The following is a 21,111-nucleotide window of genomic DNA, read 5'->3' as shown; positions in this document are numbered from 1 at the left end:
ATTTACTGTGTATTTAAAAACTATGTATGTTGCCACTCTCTTGCTTGTGTGACTTTTGAAAGTTGTTTGTAACATTGTGAATTTTGCTTGTGACGATAAAACTTTGTAGCTGTGCTATGGAACTTTTCTCGCCAGGCCCCATTGAAAATGGACTTGCACCCAGTCGTACCATCCTGGTAAACAAATGTCAAATAAATAATAAATTAGTGAACTGCTGTCTTGCTGGTAACACTTGCTAGCGAATACAGATATTGTAGATTTTAAATTCAAGGAAAAAAATAAGTAACAATTTCTAAGGGAGTTGACATGCAAATACTTTTGAGAACTTCTCGAGTGGGAAAGTTTAATTTCCGACTACAGTGTTAATTAGGGCTTGAGTGTTTGTGTTTTTGGGGAAGGATACTGTTCTTTTAGGGAACTGTTGATGGTTTACTTACTTCAGAACCTCTACTTTATCTTTACCAATTCATTCATGCTGCTGTACATGCTTCCAAGGTCACTTTCTCTGCTTACCCAATGAAGCAAGCTTTGGTCTCCGTGGTTTTGCCTTTTTTTGTCCGCAAAAGAAAGAAACGTGTCAAGGAGTCTTTGGGTGTCAGACCACCTCCTGTTTTACCTCAGCCATTCATAGATTTAGATTGATAGATTATTTCTAGGCTAACTGCCCTCCTGGACCATTTTATAAGCCTAGCCATTTACCCCCTGTGAGAATCAAACCCTGCACTTTGTGTTTCTAAGGTAAACACCTTAACCATTATGCCACCCTCCCACCCATTGGTGACTGACTCTACTGTGGCTGGTTGTTATGCCATAGAATGCTCATCTTTTTTCTCTGGTCCTCTTGGTCTAGCACATGCAGCCAGTAAAGACCAAGGTATAAGCATATATTCTGTGGCTGTATGGCTGCTCTTAGTGGGCAAAAGAGAGCTACTCTTGTTGGTCTCAAGGAAAGAGAAGGTTGTTATGTTAGCTTGGATATAGTACTCTCTTTGGGTACTCATATCCCTAATAACAGTTGATCTTTTTCCAGGGAAACCCTTAGGAAAGCTGAACATGGTAAGAAAGCTTTCCAGTTTCTGTTACCATTTCCATGGACAGGAAAGACTTACTGGGATTTGCTAAGGAACTCATAAGTGCCCTTTTCTTGTCTTCTGTTTCTTCAGGTAAGAAAAGGAAAAGGAAAATAATTCCTCTATTTCTGACATGGATTTTCTGTCAGAAGAGCTGGCATTACAGGGAGAGGGATGCACCTTAGGAATTTCTTCACAATCTGAGCACTTTGATTCTGAAGAAAGTTTAGTTTCAGATTTCTCTCCTGAAGTTTTATCCCTTTCTGAAACCGTATGTAAGATGAAAGACTTTTTTTCAGTGGGAGCCGAAGTTCCTATAGATCAGAAAATGGAGTAGAATTATTACAGTTAGAAATGCCATCTTCTGCACCTATTCCTCCTGTATTGATTGCTTTAGAAAATATTTTTTATTACTTTTAGTTTACCTAATAGCTTCCTCTGCCTAAGAAGTCTTACAGGCTATACAGGATACTCACACTCATTAGCATTTGTTTTCTAAGCCTAGAGCAGAACCTGCATTGATTTCTCTTTCAAGATCTGCAAAACAGATCACTGGTGCTAACGCCATTCCTTCTGTCAAGGATGGAAAAGCATTGGATAGGTTTGCGAAGAAAATATTTTCCTCTAGTACTTATAGCATTCACAATTTTAAACTGCCAGTCTCAAATACTTTCCGTCTTCTGAAGGAAAAACATGCCTGTATTTCATCTGCTTCTTGAGTTACTAAGATTATTTAATGTGTACTTATGATGCTGCTGATTCCTAGTTTGGACCTGCTGTGTCTGGATCAGTATTAATACTGGCTTGGCTTCATTCTGAGAACCTTTATGAAGATGTCAAAATTAAAACTATAAGTTCTTCCAGAAGGAAGTTTTATTTTACCCCTCTGCAGTTGAGGTGCATAAGAAATGTGATGAAAGGTGAAAGGTGATTGAGTGAGTTACTCAGATTTTTCAGCCCTCCTATTTCAAGACAAACAGGAGTTTCTCCTCCTCTTCAACCCCATCCTTCAATAATCAATTTATGCAGTGACAATAAACATGATTTTAAAAAGCAATTGCACAGAGGATCCAAAAATAAAGGAAAAATCCTCAAGAAATTAAGGACAGTCCTTCCCAGTGGAATAAATATTTGCCTGCTCATACCACAGTCTTCTTCACACCTTGGTAACCACTCCATATCCCTGAAACATCATCTTGCTCTGTGGTACTGGACTGTGACAAGACATATATGTTTTAAATGTAATTTAGCAAATGTGCACTGGGCAATGGGAATCCCTCCCCCTTTTTTAGGGATGTTTTGTCCTGTGAAGCAGGTTTCTTTGTTTCCTTTCATCTTACATCAGATGCTGCTCAATTGGTAATCAGAACTAGTGATCCCTTGTCAAATGCACCACTGTGTTTTTTTCCAATGATTTTTTTTCTATTATCAAAGAAGGAAGGAAGGATTATGGAGGCCTGTGCTGGACCTTTCCTTTCTAAATATTTTTGTTAATTTTCCAAAGTTTAAAAATCTTTAACTTCATTCCCTTTTATCTTTGAACCCCCCCCCAGCTTTCATGGAAAAGCTGGACTTAAAGATGGTTATCATGACATTCCCATTGTCATGCTGTTCAGACATTTTTTAAAGATGTTCTGTGTTTGGCTTACATTACCAGTTCTCTGTCTTGCTATTTGGACTTTACTTTCCACAGTACTAAGGGTATTCACAGTGTTTAGCACCAATAATTGCTTATTGCAGACTTCAAGTCATCTACATTGAACATATTTGGAAGATTGTTGTATAGTTGCAAACATTTTCATCAGCTAACATTCATTAGCAACTGTTTATAATCTCTTACTCAAATCTGTTTTTTCAGTCCTTTTGCACATAATTATATTCCTGGGATATCTGATATATTCTGTCTTGGGAAGAGCCTTTCTTCCTCCAGACAGTATAGAAATGTTGCAGTAGTCTTCCTGAGTTTCTCATCTCAAAGCTGGTTCCTGCGAGAGAATTACTCAGAATATTGGGGTACATGTTTACACTGCCCAGACTCCACATGAAGAAGATCTGGTGATATCTCAGGTCAATCTGGACTCAGCATCTTCACCCTTTATCTTTTCAGATACCTGTTCTGGGATTTGTTGAAAGGGAGATAGCATGGTGAGTAGACCAGCTCTACTGCAGTTCTGTCTTCTGACTCCTCTCCAGTCTTTTACTAAAGATGTTTCAGACCTGGTGTGGGGGTGCTGTGGGGGTGCTGTCTTCAAAGGGGTAAAAGGGCAAGGTTTATGGAACTCTCACATAAGACAGATGCGCATAAATGGTAGATAGATGTTTGAGATAGATGTTGGCAGTGAACACTGCTTTGAAAGCCTTAAATCATCTCTTGTCCTCAGGATCTTTGCAAGTTTACATGGATAACACCACAGTGATGTGCTACATAAAAAAACAACATAGTACCAGACCATACCCTCCTTGCAGACTTGCTGTGGTAGCCTGGGAGATAGCAACGCATCTCAGTATGACTCTTCAGGGTTCATAAATTCCATCAGAGCAAAATGTGATTGCACACAAGCTAAGCAGGACCAGGACAGGTCCCCATGAATAGAAACTTTATCCTATGGTCTTCCAAGAATTGACCCAGTTGTGGGAAACACCTCAAATAGACCTAGTTGCCTCCTCTTAGAACAGACCGCTAAAGAAATTCTGCTCCAATATTTCTTAAAAACATGACTGGAAGACAGATTCTTACTCATTCCCATTGACTGGAATGTTTCTTTATACTTTCCATGCTTTCCATTGATAGTGTGGATAGTGACTCCTTTTTGGCTGAGGCAACAGTGGTTCTCCCTTCTTTTTCACCTTGCCAAGGGTGATTATTATCACAGACTGGATTTGCTCACATAAGACTGAGGTTATTTGATACACACGGATTTGATAACTCTTCAACTCACAGCCTGACTAATATAATCTTGATCCCCTTTAGGATTTGCTCACATAAGACTGAGGTTATTTGATACACACGGATTTGATAACTCTTCAACTCACAGCCTGACTAATATAATCTTGATCCCCTTTAGGTACCTGTTTTTTTCTTAGGGCATGCAACAAATACTTAAGGAGTTGAAAAGAACTGTACTAAAAAATCATATAGCTGCAAGGTAAAAACATTTCTGGTTGGTGTCTGTCCAAAGAGCAGGGACCTCTTCAGGCCCAGTTGCCTGTGGTTCTTGAGTATTTGTGCTAGTTAATGTCCTCTATCTTTTTCTTATTCCTCTGTTAAGATTAATTTGTTGGTCATTTCTGTTTGTCTGCCCATAGAACCCCCCCCAACCTAGCTAACCATTCGTAAGTTAAACAGTTTTTGAAAGATGGTGTTGCATAGTTGTTCACTTAGGAAATCAGTGGATTCTTCTTGGGATCTTAACATTGTGCTTTAAAAGCTTATTCTTTCTGCATTTGAACCAGCTCATCAGGATGACTTGAGGTTCTTAACATTGAAAACTGTTTTACTCAATGCGCTGACATCTACTAGAAAAGTATCAGAGTTACAAGCACTCACGGTGAGCAAACCTAACTCACTTTTCACAAGCATAAAATATGTTCTTCATATGGTTCACTGCTGCAGTAACCTACATTGAGTGGATTATAGCCTGCTAAGTATATAACAGCCAACCAACTTCCAAAGCTTCCAGGGCATGTTTAAAGTACCCAGACCGTTAGTCATCTCAGGTTGAGCTGAGTGCAAAGCCATTCAGAGCTTTCATGCCAACAGAAAGAGGGAGGCTAAAGACCTGGCAAATACAGGAAAATAAAATAATAATAATAATAATAATAATAACAATAATAAATATCCACACCCTGGTATACAAATGTACTAAAAATGGGGGGTGGAGGGAGAGCATGGCTACTGCAGCAGTGATCATTCAATAATCTGTTGTTATGCTAAGTTTACTTTACACAATAGTACTATGTTCTTTATATGAATCACTGGTGCAGTAGCCTAAGCTATATGGGAAGATTACCATAACTTATATTGATTTGGGGGGAGAGTTTGGGAGCCCCTGGAGACAGGTCCTAGTAAAGCCTGGCCTAGACCTGAGAAGGAATCTAGTTCATAGTGCTTTATAAAGATATGCACAGAGGACCAAGTTGTTACTTCTAGAAATCTTCATGAAACTAGCCCTTTCCAAAAAAACAAAGATGAAGCCAAGTCTCCGATGGAATAAGCCTTGACCTTGCTGGAATAGTTTTGTTTGTGGTGGGTTTAACAAAAGGTAATATCAAGAGACAACCATTAGGAGACATTCTGAAATGACACAGTTTGTCATTTTTCTTTTCTTTTTTTTTTTCTAAGAAGAGAACAACAGATCAAATATGCTGCAAGATTTTGTTCTGACAAGATAGTACCTGAGTTGTCTGTGAACATTTGAGGTAAGAAGTATCCTGTCTCCCTCAGTACTGAATGTGAGAAAAGATAGCATCATTTCCATTCTGATTGTTCCCATCTGGTCCAAGCAACTGTGATTATCTGAATGTAACTACCACTATGCATATACGGCCCTTTACACAATTGTTTAAACAAATGTTTTTGGAACGAAGCTACCCTGAGGATTTAATTATTAAAATTCAACAAGAAGTATCACAGGATAGGAAGGACAAATACACACCAATTTTGGTAAAGGGTCTTGATTTTTCTAACCAACATGGAGCACTTAGTCATATTGACGGAAGTTACAATAGATCTTTTATTACCAATTTTAGTGGTAATGCATACCATATTAAAACTATTGTTGAAAACGAGTGTAAACATTTTTTTTTACCTCACCGATTTACCCAACCTCAAAAATAAATCTATCAAGGTGGTGTTCAGAAGGGGTCAGAACATAAAAAATTTGTTGGAAAAAGCCAATTATGATTCCATTCTTTCACAAAAGAGAAAGGGGACATACAAGTGTGGGGCATGTAAGCAGTGTCCCTACATTATACAGAAGGAAGAAATTCTGGTAGCCTCTAGACAAAAAGTTTTGATTTCCCCTAGTTATTTTAACTGCAACAGTTCTGGGGTGGTTTACCTAGTTATTTGCAGTGTATGTCAAAGTTTCTATGTGGGGAAAACAGAGAGGCAACTTAAACGTAGGATATATGAACACATGAATAGTATTAACAACAAAAACAATCACAATGCCCTTATTCAGACATCTTGCTTTATGTCCTGATGCTAAGTTTGGCTTTTTTGTTATTGAGAAGGTACAAAAGGATTTGAGGAGGGGACCTTGAGAATCTCAATTGGCGATAGAGAAATCTTTTGGCAAGTAGTACTTCAAGCTAATAAGTCCCCAGGCCTCAATGATAACATTTCTTTGACACCACTTTTAAAGCTCAGGCTGGCAAAACTGTGAGTAGTTTAAAATATTTAAAATACCTATAGTTTAGAAAAAATACACTCATGGTTTTATGTTCTACATCTTATACAATTCGAAAAATGCATGCTTGAATACGGATCTTTCATAGATCAAATAATATCAATGGGTTTATTAATGTATAAGAAAATAGTATTTAGGGTTGATTTTATTAAATTAGTATTGGAGATTTGTAGTATTACATGTATTTTATTTCATGTGTTCGCCAAACATTTTGGGTCATTTCCCTTTTAAAAATCATTATTTGTTTTTATTAACTAATTGTATTAATTATATGTGTGTGTGTGTGTATATATATATATATATATATATATATATACATATATATATATATATATATTTATATATATATATATATATATATATAGTTAATTGATTTAATCTGTTGATTGTCTGATGAAGTCTGAGGAATACTTGGACGAAAACGCTGCTTGTTTTTCATTGAATTGCGTTAAAGAAAAATAAATCCAGGAGTCTATTTTTATAGCTACGAATGATGCAGTGCTACTTATTTATTTTCTACTTCTTGGTTTTTGTTATTTTTTGACAATTGTTGCTCCCATTCTTTTTAGAAAATCATATAGCTGTAAGGTAAAAACATTTCTGGTTGGTGCCTGTCCAAAGAGCAGGGACCTCTTCAGGCCCGGTTGCCTGTGGTTCATGAGTATTTGTGCCAGTTAATGTCCTCTATTTTTTTCTTATTCCTCTATCAAGATTCATTTGTTGGTCATTTTTGTTTGTCTGCCCTTAGACCCCCCCCCCCCCACCCTAGCTAACCATTCGTAAGTTAAACAGTTTTTAAAAGATGGTGTTGCATAGTTGTTCACTTAGGAAATCAGTGGATTCTTCTTGGGATCTTAACACTGTGCTTGAAAAGCTTATTCTTTCTGCATTTGAACCAGCCCATCAGGCTGACTTGTAGTTCTTAACATGGAAAACTGTTTTACTCAATGCGCTGACATCTACTAGAAAAGTATCTGAGTTACAAGCACTCACGGTGAGCAAACCTAACTCACTTTTCACAAGCATAAAATATGTTCTTCATATGGTTCACTGCTGCAGTAACCTACATTGAGTGGATTATAGCCTGCTAAGTATATAACAGCCAACCAACTTCCAAAGCTTCCAGGGCATGTTTAAAGTACCCAAACCGTTAGTCATCTCAGGTTGAGCTGAGTGCAAAGCCATTCAGAGCTTTCATGCCAACAGAAAGAGGGAGGCTAAAGACCTGGCAAATACAGGAAAATAAAATAATAATAATAATAATAATAATAATAATAATAATAATAATAATAATAAAAACAATAATATATATCCACACCCTGGTATACAAATATACTAAAAATGGGGGGTGGAGGGAGAGCATGGCTACTGCAGCAGTGATCATTCAATAATCTGTTGTTATGCTAAGTTTACTTTACACAATAGTACTATGTTCTTTATATGAATCACTGGTGCAGTAGCCTAAGCTATATGGGAAGATTACCATAACTTATATTGATTTGGGGGGAGAGTTTGGGAGCCCCTGGAGACAGGTCCTAGTAAAGCCTGGCCTAGACCTGAGAAGGAATCTAGTTCATAGTGCTTTATAAAGATATGCACAGAGGACCAAGTTGTTACTTCTAGAAATCTTCATGAAACTAGCCCTTTCCAAAAAACAAAGATGAAGCCAAGTCTCCGATGGAATAAGCCTTGACCTTGCTGGAATAGTTTTGTTTGTGGTGGGTTTAACAAAAGGTAATATCAAGAGACAACCATTAGGAGACATTCTGAAATGACACAGTTTGTCATTTTTCTTTTCTTTTTTTTTTCTAAGAAGAGAACAACAGATCAAATATGCTGCAAGATTTTGTTCTGACAAGATAGTACCTGAGTTGTCTGTGAACATTTGAGGTAAGAAGTATCCTGTCTCCCTCAGTACTGAATGTGAGAAAAGATAGCATCATTTCCATTCTGATTGTTCCCATCTGGTCCAAGCAACTGTGATTATTTGAATGTAACTACCACTATGCATATATGGCCCTTTACACAATTGTTTAAACAAATGTTTTTGGAACGAAGCTACCCTGAGGATTTAATTATTAAAATTCAACAAGAAGTATCACAGGATAGGAAGGACAAATACACACCAATTTTGGTAAAAGGTCTTGATTTTTCTAACCAACATGGAGCACTTAGTCATATTGACGGAAGTTACAATAGATCTTTTATTACCAATTTTAGTGGTAATGCATACCATATTAAAACTATTGTTGAAAACGAGTGTAAACATTTTTTTTTACCTCACCGATTTACCCAACCTCAAAAATAAATCTATCAAGGTGGTGTTCAGAAGGGGTCAGAACATAAAAAATTTGTTGGAAAAAGCCAATTATGATTCCATTCTTTCACAAAAGAGAAAGGGGACATACAAGTGTGGGGCATGTAAGCAGTGTCCCTACATTATACAGAAGGAAGAAATTCTGGTAGCCTCTAGACAAAAAGTTTTGATTTCCCCTAGTTATTTTAACTGCAACAGTTCTGGGGTGGTTTACCTAGTTATTTGCAGTGTATGTCAAAGTTTCTATGTGGGGAAAACAGAGAGGCAACTTAAACGTAGGATATATGAACACATGAATAGTATTAACAACAAAAACAATCACAATGCCCTTATTCAGACATCTTGCTTTATGTCCTGATGCTAAGTTTGGCTTTTTTGTTATTGAGAAGGTACAAAAGGATTTGAGGAGGGGACCTTGAGAATCTCAATTGGCGTATAGAGAAATCTTTTGGCAAGTAGTACTTCAAGCTAATAAGTCCCCAGGCCTCAATGATAACATTTCTTTGACACCACTTTTAAAGCTCAGGCTGGCAAAACTGTGAGTAGTTTAAAATATTTAAAATACCTATAGTTTAGAAAAAATACACTCATGGTTTTATGTTCTACATCTTATACAATTCGAAAAATGCATGCTTGAATACGGATCTTTCATAGATCAAATAATATCAATGGGTTTATTAATGTATAAGAAAATAGTATTTAGGGTTGATTTTATTAAATTAGTATTGGGGATTTGTAGTATTACATGTATTGTATTTCATGTGTTCGCCAAACATTTTGGGTCATTTCCCTTTTAAAAATCAGTATTTGTTTTTATTAACTAATTGTATTAATTATATGTGTGTGTGTGTGTATATATATATATATATATATTTATATATATATATATATATATATATATATATATATATATATATATAGTTAATTGATTTAATCTGTTGATTGTCTGATGAAGTCTGAGGAATACTTGGACGAAAACGCTGCTTGTTTTTCATTGAATTGCGTTAAAGAAAAATAAATCCAGGAGTCTATTTTTATAGCTACGAATGATGCAGTGCTACTTATTTATTGTCTACTTCTTGGTTTTTGTTATTTTTTGACAATTGTTGCTCCCATTCTTTTTAGAAAATCATATAGCTGTAAGGTAAAAACATTTCTGGTTGGTGCCTGTCCAAAGAGCAGGGACCTCTTCAGGCCCGGTTGCCTGTGGTTCGTGAGTATTTGTGCCAGTTAATGTCCTCTATTTTTTTCTTATTCCTCTATCAAGATTCATTTGTTGGTCATTTTTGTTTGTCTGCCCTTAGACCCCCCCACCCTAGCTAACCATTCGTAAGTTAAACAGTTTTTAAAAGATGGTGTTGCATAGTTGTTCACTTAGGAAATCAGTGGATTCTTCTTGGGATCTTAACACTGTGCTTGAAAAGCTTATTCTTTCTGCATTTGAACCAGCCCATCAGGATGACTTGTGGTTCTTAACATGGAAAACTGTTTTACTCAATGCGCTGACATCTACTAGAAAAGTATCTGAGTTACAAGCACTCACGGTGAGCAAACCTAACTCACTTTTCACAAGCATAGAATATGTTCTTCATATGGTTCACTGCTGCAGTAACCTAGGTTTAGTGGATTATAGCCTGCTAAGTATATAACAGCCAACCAACTTCCAAAGCTTCCAGGGCCCCTTTAAAGTACCCAAACCGTTAGTCATCTCAGGCTGAGCTGAGTGCAAAGCCATTCAGAGCTTTCATGTCAACAGACAGAGGGAGGCTAAAGACCTGGCAAATACAGGAAAATAAAATAATAATAATAATAATAATAATAATAATAACAATAATAAATATCCACACCCTGGCATACAAATATACTAAAAATGGGGGGGGTGGAGGGAGAGCATGGCTACTGCAGCAGTGATCATTCAGTAATCTATTGTTATGCTGAGTTTATCTTTACACAATAGTACTATGTTCTTTATATGAATCACTGGTGCAGTAGCCAAAGCTATATGGGAAGATTACCATAACTTATATTGATTTGGGGGAAGAGTCTGGGAGCCCCTGGAGACAGGTCCTAGTAAAGCCTGGCCTAGTAGACCTGAGAAGGAATTTAGTTCATAGTGCTTTATAAAGATATGCACAGAGGACCAAGTTGTTACTTCTAGAAAACTTCATGAAACCAGCCCTTTCCAAAAACAAAGATGAAGCCAAGTTTCTGATGGAATAAGCCTTGACCTTGCCGGAGTAGTTTTGTTGTGGTGGGTTTAACAAAAGGTAATATCAAGAGACAACAATTAGGAGACATTCTGAAATGACACAGTTTGTCCTTTTTCTTTTCTTTTTTTTTCTAAGAAAAGCACAACAGATCAAATATGCTGCAAGATTTTGTTCTGACAAGATAGTACCTGAGTTGTCTGTGAACATCTGAAGTAAGAAGTATCCTTTCTCCTTCAGAACTGAATGTGAGGAAAAGATAGCATCATTTCCATTCTGATTGTTCCCTTTTGGTCCAAGAAACTGTGATTATCTAAATGTAACTACCACTATGCATCTACGGCCCTTTGCACAATGCTTTACTAATTCAGAAATGTGGCACAATACCACAGCTCAGTTTCAAAGCACTGAATTTCAGGTAGAATAGGAAATCAGAAAAACTAACACAAGATATTTCATACAAAAATCAAAAGTTTTTTGTATCTTGGCTTGCCACAGATGGGCAAGACCCCTCTCCAAAAATGTCCCTATTATCAGGGTTCTAAGTTATGTAAATGATTTGTTGAAATTACATTTATCGTAGTGTGTCATCAAATTGCATCTTTTCTGTTTCTGCTTGGTTACTGACATTTCCTCAGATAACAGTAAACCCGTGTATTAAGCCCCCCAGTTAAGTTGTTCTACTTTATGTGGTGATGCAAAGAGCATTACATTCATTTTTTTATCATTAATTAAAAGTTTGTTGCTTACATCCCGTTTGTGAAGTTGAGAGAATGATTGTTGCAGCTCGGACTGTTGGATGTTTTTATGCATTTGTTGGATTATAGTAAGAGGTTATCATCTCCATAAAAGGTGAGATTTCATTTGGTTAGGTGTTAGTAAGATCATTAATAAATAATGAGAATAGTAGGGGACCAAAAACAGAGCCTTAGGGAACTCCACCGTTGAGGGTTCCTATAGAAGAGAGTTATTTGATTTCACTTGAAAGACTGTAGCCATCAAGTAACTTTGGAACCATGTAACACTAATTTTTTTTTTTTAGCTTAGATAAAAATATACTTTAGTTTGCTATTTCAAATGCCCTAGTCATGGCTACAAATATCCTAGCTGGTATTATGCTACAACTGGTGTTAATTTAGATGGCAGCAGTTGCAAATAGTAATGCATTACTAGTACTAAAGACTACAGTTGGTCATTCAGTTATCAGTGGTCTACCCAGGTAAACATACAAATAAACACATAAATAATAAATAAACAAATGTGCTGAATGTACATAGATTACTAGAATACTATACCAAAAGGACTTGTGTCCTTAGGAAAACGTAAACTTTCTGTCTCTTTTAAGAATGGGAGGGAGGTCTGCCTATAACTAAATAAGCTTTGGTAAAGTGGTAGCCCACTGTTTTGCCTTTAACAAGGGTAACTACAATAATCCTTTTGTGAGACACTAAAGTACATGCCACTGGTGTAGGAACAAAAGTATCAGCTTATTTTAGAAACTTTCTGCTCAGGGTGGTTTAGAATCTGTTATACAGAATACAGTCCGCACCTTTACCATAAACTGCAAGTTATAAAATAGCCAACAGGCAGGACATGTTTTGGCAGAAATGTGATTGGCAGGGGTGTTTTGTAACTGTCAACTTAATTCTTTCTTCCTGTTTGATAGCCAAGTAGGTGGATTGGTCATTAGACCCCTTTCAGCCAGGGCTCGGGCTCATTGAGAAAAGTTGATATTACATATATGTAGAGAACAGAGACAAAATGAATGCGAACAATTACAGGACATAACTTACAGTGAAGGAGTTTTTAAAAATAACAACATGAATATACAATAAGAATACTATTTATTTATTTTTATGTATTGTGTTTGTTTACTGGAATAGTCCAACTGGACTATGTAAGACCCTGTATAAGCGAAGGCTTGAGGAAAAATTTTCCAAATAAAAAATAAATATTAGTCGTAATAACAATATTTCACACATATGGCAAGAACATAATATACATTACTTGATATACAAAGCATATGTGTAAGGCAGTTGCAATATATTCATTGATATGCTCAAAAATACATGCTAAACAGAAAGATATGCTGAGGAAGAAAATGTATAAGGTAAAAAAAATTAGTAGGATAGGAATCAGAGCTAATACTGAGATATGAAGAGACAACATAAAAATGCACTGTAAAAGGGAAATAGTAGCAGGCATAAAACAAATAAGAAAATGATTTATCCTGCATAAACTTGATTGTAGTAGAAAGAAACTAGTGAAGCAAAGTGAGAGGACAGTAGCTTAGCAAAACGTAAGGTAATAAGTATAATATAATAGGAATTTAACAGTAGTTATTGGGAAATTATATTGCATAATAAGAAGGGAGGTAACAATTTGTGATAACAAATATTGAAGAAAAAGGGTGAAGGGGGTAGTACTAGCAATAGCTGAGAGAAATAAAAGAGATTAACCTGCTGAGGAAGCACAGGAGCAGCATACCTCTCAAAATCTTAGTGCAAGAACTCTGGACAAAATCAATAATAAAGGAGGGACAAAGCCCCTCCCCCCAAAAAAAATATATATTTAAAAACAGGGAAAGATTTGAAATCTTGCTCTTATAAACTGAGAAAGTTGTTAGAAAAATAGGTTTGCATTAGCATACATTTTAGGAAGGACAAGAAATCTGAAATTCAAATGTCTCTCATCATTTAGTGACTTCAGTCCTCAATGATTTGGCAGAAAACCACAAATGTAGGAGGAGCAGACCAAAAATATGGCACAAAATTATAGACATTTTGCAAAATTCTGGACATTTGAGAGATATGAGGAGTAGAGCCAAGAATTAAAAAGGGAAAGATTGGCAGAAGATAGTTGTCCTATTCCAGGAGGGAGAGAATTCCATAGTTTAGATTCAAAGCTGGAGTATAGGGAGTCATCAAAGATTTTTATTTTTATTTTACATAAAGTATGAATCAGCATATCCAAGGGCTGCTTAGGGGGTAGATCATTTGTAGTACAAAAATGAGAGAGGGTCACTTGTCAAGGAAAAAGAGAATGCTGTGGGCAAATTTTAACTGTGAAAGACTGAGGTGGTTTGAGAATTCAAGCCAATGTAGTTTTTTGAGGGTGAGACTGTGATGAGTTGCATTTGATGATGTAGTAGCAAATATAGCAATGTTATCGCATTGTTCCAAGTTTATTAATGAAGTGTCAGTGATAGTGAGGATAGAAGAAGCATAAAGTAGACTTGATAGAAGATTTTATTTAGTTATTTATTTGTTTTACATTTGTTGACTGGGAAAGTCCGACTGGATGCATGTCCATTTTCAGTGGAGGCCCGGGAGAGAAAAGATCCACAGTTAAATTTTAAGGAAAATATAAGGTGTATACAGAAACATTCAAATTTACATAGTACCCAACTTAACATTTACTAGTAACATAGCATTAAAGCTTAAGACTGAACACCTCTTTTGCAGTTTTAGGTTGAGGCATTACATAATATGTTCATAGGCTGGAACTAGGCTATTGGCCCTAGGGCCTATACAAGCCTAGCCGTAACAGTTCCTTGGATATTTCTTCCCTGGACCCCTGTCTAGCAGGACGACTGACGTGATCCCCGGGGTGAATTTCCTATCTCCCATCCAATCGTCAAGGTTCCTTTTGAAGAGTGCCAAGGAGGTACTCTGCTTGACATGTATGGGCAGCCTATTCCAGAGTATGGGGAGTCTCTGGGTCAGGAACCTACCCCTCCAGCATGTTTTGTTCATTGGTGATGACAAGGTTTAGATCCCTACAGCATGTGGGATTGGGATTTCTTTAAGTGGAGCATGTCCAACAGCTCAGGGTTTGACATGACCTTGTATGTTAAGCAGAGATCACCGCTGAATAGACGATATGCCACAGAGTATAGCTGGAATTTTTTTAGATGGTCAGTATAGGGCATCTGCTTTAGGCCTGTGATTCTTTTAGTAAGGTATTTCTGTGGCCTTTCCAGCCATTGCAGATGTCTTGTGAGGTACATACCAAACGGGGCGTTGTACTCTATAATGAGGGATAAGTACAGTAATGGTGAACATTGTTAGTAGGGGTTGCATTTTTTGATTTATACAGTTGACTTGTGAGCACATTTGCCACAGTGAGATAGTAGGAATTCTAGTAGCAGGAGAAGAGACAGAGATGGGAAATTGGATAACAGGTTAAGTAAGAAAAGTAGGAGGAGTAGGTAGCTAATGTATAGAGTAAGATTAGAGGTGTAAAGAGAAAAGTGTAGTGGATAGATAATAGAGTGTCCTAGTAGTGACATATGGGTATTGACTAAGGGGTATGAATGAGAGGTGGAAGAAAGCTAGAGAAGTTGCATTCTTTTGATGATGAAGCTGAAGTCAGAGGGCAAGATTAAGGGAAGAGGGTGGGAGGGCAGCCAGGTGGGGAACATGTGCATATCCATGTGTGCTTTAGGTGTTCTTTCAGGACTCTTTTAAATGTAATCTTTGAGCCTGCTGAGGTAATAGCAGTAGCTAGGGTATTCCAAATTTTGCCTATGTAGTTAGGGAAGAGGGAGTCCCCTGCTGTGTTGTTGGTCTTGGTGACCTTGATAAATTATTTGTCGCTAGAGTAAAGTTGTCTAGTTTTAGCTTGTAGTTCTAGTAGATTGGCAAGAGCTGGAGTTTTGTCTGGGAGTAGTAGGAGATTATGGGCAAAGGAAAGTTGATGATAATTTAGGAGATTAGGGAATTCAAGACAGCCAAGTTGTTTTAGGGAATGGCAGTAGGGGGCTCGGTAGGGGACACTGGTAGCAAATTTTGGAATTTGATTGCAGCAGGTGTTGAGTTTGACAATTTCGGTTGGTGAGAATGGGTGAGGCATAAAATAGTGTGGAAAGGAGGTGAGTTTGAGCAATTGTTATCCTAGCAGGTTGTGTTAGAAATGTTTTATTTTTATATAGAATGCCCAATTTTTTGTGGATATTTCTAATGGTTTGATTTATATGCTGATCAAATCTGAGGTTATTATCAATGGTCACGCCTAGCAATTTAGTATGAGTGTCAGGGGAGATGACAGTCCCATCCCTGGACACAGTATTAAATGGGCTGGGTATTGTGGTAGATTTGTTAGGTGTAAATAGCAACAGTTTGTTTTTGGGGAATTTAGTATTAGATTTTTGTTAAGAAACCAGGTTTCAGTGGTATGGAAGGCTTTTTGGGTTATAGAGAGGAGTTTCGGAGGCTCATTGGCTGAACAGACAAGTGTTTAGTCATCAGCATATTGTATAACTGTTGCATCTTGACAGATGCTGTGGAGGTTATTGGTGAAAATGCAGAATAGGAGGGGACCTAATATGGAACCTTGTGGGACTCCTGTGGTGATGGGTAGCAGTGTGGATAGATTGTTGTCCCACCAAACTGCTTGTTGTCTTTCTTGTAAATAGTTCTGTAACCAAGCTAATGCTTGGTTACTAAGGCCAAGGTCAGTAAGGGCTTGTATTAGTATAACATGGTTGACCATATCAAAGGCCTTTGATAGTTCCAAGAATATGGCAGAAGTTAGATTGCCTGTGTGTTTGTGTTGGTTTATAAGGTTTGTAAAATAGAGTATGGTGGTGGTTGTGCTATGAGAAGGCCAAACCCATGTTGGGTAGGAGAGAGAAGCTGGTTGTTAAGCAGATATGGCATAAGCTGGTGGTGTATACATTTCTCAAGTATTTTAGCTAGTGGAGGCAAGATGGCTATAGGGCGATAGTTGGTGAGGTTGGTAGAGGTACCACCTTTATGGAGGGGGATAATATAGGAGGTCTTTCAGATGGGTGGTATTAAAGTTTCTGAGACAGATCTGTTTAGAAGGATGGATATAGGGAAGGCAAGTTCATTAGCAGCCAACTGAAGGTATTCAGCAGGTATCCTATCAGCTGCTAGTGTAGTTGGTTTAAGTTTGGATAGCAACCTTTTGACATAGCTGGTAGGGATGGGTTGAAATTGGAAGGTTGTTTTGGGTCTATCTACAAGGTCTGGGTAATTAGTGGTGGTGGATGTGGGCTGCTTTTGAACAAGATTAGAAATAGTTTCTATGAAATATTTGTTAAATGTGTCTGGTATATTTGTGATTTCACTGATGGAGGTTTGAGGTGGGGTGGAGGGTCTGCCAGGGTGGAGTAGCTTATTTATTCCTCCCCAGAATTTCTTGGGATTGTTGTGATGCTTGTTTTGTAGCTGTTGGAAATAATTATTTTTATGTAGGAGAAGTGCTTTTTTGTCTCATTCCTAAGTTTTTGGCATTGTTCCTTAGCTGCTGGGGTTTTTGTGGCAGTGCAGTAGCAGTGGTTGTATGGGAACCTGCTGTGAAAAAAGTTAGATGCTTTGTAAATAATACAGTGAGTTTTTTCACTACTGTTTGAATATGAGCATCAAATATAAGCTAATTGTCTATGATCTATTATTATATGATATAATATGATATATAGGTAATATATACAGAAAAGTACTAGGCTATATATTTAATATATACATAACAAATAATTGGTAGGAACTTTGATTCAAAATAGTGCACATGATACTTCTGTAACATTCCTATTGTGTTAAAATCAGTGATGGCATTATTGCTAGTAATATCTTTATGCATCACAGCATCCTTCTGACCTTCAGTAATCCCCTTTCATTACTATAGTGTGTGCATCACATTAAGGGTGATTATGACCCTGTACTATTTTCCTCCTAATTAGAGTAACTCCACCAAACTGGTATTTTTGTACACGTTCCCATCCAAAGTGCATACACTTGCACTTGTGTGTATTAAATACCAGCTGCCACTGTGCCTACCCATGGTGTAGGCCCAAGTTGTCCAGTCATGCCACTGGTACTTTGTGTTCAAGAAATGGGTTTGAGAAACCTGTAGGGAGTGAAGTAGAACAGCCAGTGACCTCTTTTCTTTGTGTGTGTGTGTGTGTGTGTGTGTGTGTGTGTGTGTGTGTGTGTATGGTGAGGGGTCCCTCTCGTAGCAGAGACTGTAAGCTGGGTGTAACTGATCTAATATAGGCATCTGTTGGTACACAGACAGGTGTGCATGGGTAGAATTGTGGCTGCATTTATTGTAGTATTACTGCATACATATCAAGGAAAAGGAGGGAAAACAGGGTGACTGAGAGCAGGATCTTAGTTCAGCCTTCAACAAAGTGACTAAGAGCAGGATCTTAGATAACTTTCAGTGGGCATCTTTAGATGTACCTTTACCAAGATTACTTAGGCAAAACATTAATATTATAATCTCTGGATGGGTTTGGGGTTGTTAATCCTGCCCTCTGTTGCCTTGGGTAGTTTTCCAAGTTAGAAAATGAAAATCAGATCATTATGAAAGGGAAACTTGTATTGGTGGTTTTGGAGGATTTGGGGTTTCCTTGTCAACAAAACATAGAATATCAGATGAAAAGGTTATCTCATTGTAGAGCACAATGGTTAATTTCATGTGTCTTCTTGTTAATAAGAAATGTTTCAAAGATATATATATATATATATGCTTGCCAGATAAATTCTTTGTTTCAGTTCCTTATAAGGTGTTGGGTGCCACCACTTGTTTACATGCTTGACTGATTTCACTTCAGAATTTTTACTAATATTAATTCTGCATTTTCTGCTAGGATGAGATCACTGAAATGAAGAGGAAACTAAAGATAATGAACCATCAGGTTGACCAGCTGAAAGAAGAAATCTCATCAAAAGAAACAGCATTGGTGAAGGAACATCTGGATCATCAGCGTGTAGAAAAGGAAAAGGAAGCATTAAAGGTAAGGATGCACCTACATAACAGTAAAGGTCAAAATGGCATTTTATAAACTGTTAAAATAAAATACTGATGGAGAGGCAGGGCAAAATATATTAGGTGGCAATTTTGTTTCAGTACTTAGAGCTAGGGTCATTATTTTTACAGAAAGACTGTTGTTCATATCTGCCTAATTATGGAAAGCCAACATTACAAGATAATACACTTCCATTTGTTCATTACTTCGAAAACTAAACAGCAGCAAAAAATGCCCCAATACTTAATAAGAAGCAACCATGAGAAATGATAAATAAGCATTACTCCATTTGTTGTACCTCCACATTTGCACTGTGAAGTGAAAAAATAGAATTGTGATGTCAGCTGTAGATATACTACCCAGATTTTAAACAGCAGAGATGCATTCAGAAACATATTTTTATATCATGCTCTGCTCATCCACTACATAGAGGAATGCACATGAGTAGTAATGCCTTTCAAGATTGTTGATTTGCAAAGAGGATTCTGCATATCTTTACCACAGATATCTTAGTCTTTTTAAATGCTCTACAGTTGCTGGCTGTCACTTTTTGCCACAACACTTACATAAAAAGTAAAAACGCAAAACAGTTGTTTCTCTTGTAATCATACAGTAATTGTTGAACATGGGATAGATAAATCATCTCAGATTCTGCCAGGCTAAAGAAAAAATATCTTGTTTTCCATCATAATAACCAGATGTTTATTATAAAATCTAACATATAAAGCTGTGTCAAACACAGAGCTGTTGGACATGCTACACCTAAAAAAATCCCAATCCCTCCGAGCTACACGCTCTAGGGACCTAAACCTTGTCACCACAATAAACAGGACATGCTGGAGGGATAGATTCCTATCCCAGAGACTTCCCATACTCTGGAACAGGCTACCCATCTATGTCAAGCAAAGTTCTTCATTAGCACTCTTCAAGAAAAATCCTGATAAGTGGATGGGAAATAGGAAATACAGCCTGGGGATCACTTCTGTGTCTCTGCTCGACAGTGGCACAGGAAAATAACTTTCTTGGGTGGCGTAAGCCAGGGAACCTTGTTGGCTAGGCTTACATAGGCCCTTGGGCCGATAGCCTAGTACCTACCTATGAACAAATATTAACTGAATTTCTTTATATTTAATGGAGTAATTGTGGCTGTCACTTTATAAAAAGTGATTATTCTCTACCCATTATTAGGCCAGTTCAAAAACCTTCCTGAGTAGTTCAGCATTAGTCTTTGTCAAGTGACTCAGGCAAGTGGCAAGCATCAGCTTAGGAATAGGGTGTGATGTCCCAACACTGGCCCAGTAATCAAGGATCCTCAATCCTTAGTACTAGCAATAGCAGGGGACGTACACACTGGGAGGATGACAAGATCACAGACAGTAAAGTGCAATTTCCCTTAAGAGCACGCAGAGATCACAGTCAGTCTTGGGCTGTTTTTCTCCCTTTTTCTCCAGATCATCAGTAAGACTCCTCACTGGCAAAGCTATAGAGTTGAGACCTCAGCTGAGTGGCCAAGCTAAGACCTCCAGCACCCTCGCTGTCCAATCAGTGCTTCGTGTCCCTGTCCAGTAGCTGACACACACACACACACACACACACACACACACACACACACACACACACTCTCTCTCACACACACACACACACACTTTGAGATTTGATTTACACACACACACACACACACCTGGGAAAGGTTGGTGCAGATTTACTAGCTGTGTCCCCTTCTGCCCAGACTATAAGGTAGTTTTCACTGCCACCAGCCAGCTCCTTATCAGCTACTTTAAAGCCCTCAATAAAGGGTGTCCAATCCTAATGTGTAATGTTGCTATTAATCCAAATGGTTGTTTGACCAAGGGCCAGACTATTTGGAGTGGCCTGTACAGTGTCACCAAATAGATACACAAGTACTCTTAAGAACTTAAATATGTCAAATATCACTTAAATATCAGCCAGAGAGGTTTAAATATATTTAATAATAAATAATAATAGAACAAGACAATACTCAGTACGTTGTCAGTTACTTCAGAGTTCAAAATCACAGGAAATATTTAAAACAACATTGCAGGACAGTCTCAAATAAATAAAGAAAATATCTAAGCTATACTTTACTATATTCCTATCTGAATCTAAAAGAGTTACTATGCCCGAAAAACTTACTTACAGAACAACAAGCAGGCAGAAGTGGTGAATGGATGTTTCCAGGTCAAAGACAAAATACAAAATGCATTGTTTCTCTATCTGAGAGTTCTTAAATTAATATCAAATATTACTGCTGGGATACTCGCAGCATGACATCACTTTTTGTCACCTGATTTCATTTCCCAGGCTAAACCTC

The 21,111-nt window shown here is 37.4% G+C and overlaps 1 protein-coding gene across 1 annotated transcript in view; it reads left to right on the top strand.

Moving 5' to 3' along the window:
* Nucleotides 1-21,111, top strand: part of CFAP58 (cilia and flagella associated protein 58) — a 2,107,107-nt gene that overhangs the window by 915,966 nt on the left and 1,170,030 nt on the right. Inside the window, exon 11 of the mRNA XM_044055947.1 lies at nucleotides 18,621-18,767. Coding sequence (XP_043911882.1) covers nucleotides 18,621-18,767 — 147 coding nt within the window. The remainder of the gene's footprint in view (nucleotides 1-18,620; nucleotides 18,768-21,111) is intronic.

The sequence above is a fragment of the Protopterus annectens genome, chromosome 14.part0 (assembly GCF_019279795.1).
Source record: "Protopterus annectens isolate FY-2018-M chromosome 14.part0, PAN1.0, whole genome shotgun sequence".
Classification (NCBI taxonomy): domain Eukaryota; kingdom Metazoa; phylum Chordata; order Ceratodontiformes; family Protopteridae; genus Protopterus; species Protopterus annectens.
Note: the sequence above shows the minus strand (reverse complement) of the source record. Positions and strands in the feature narration are given on the sequence as shown.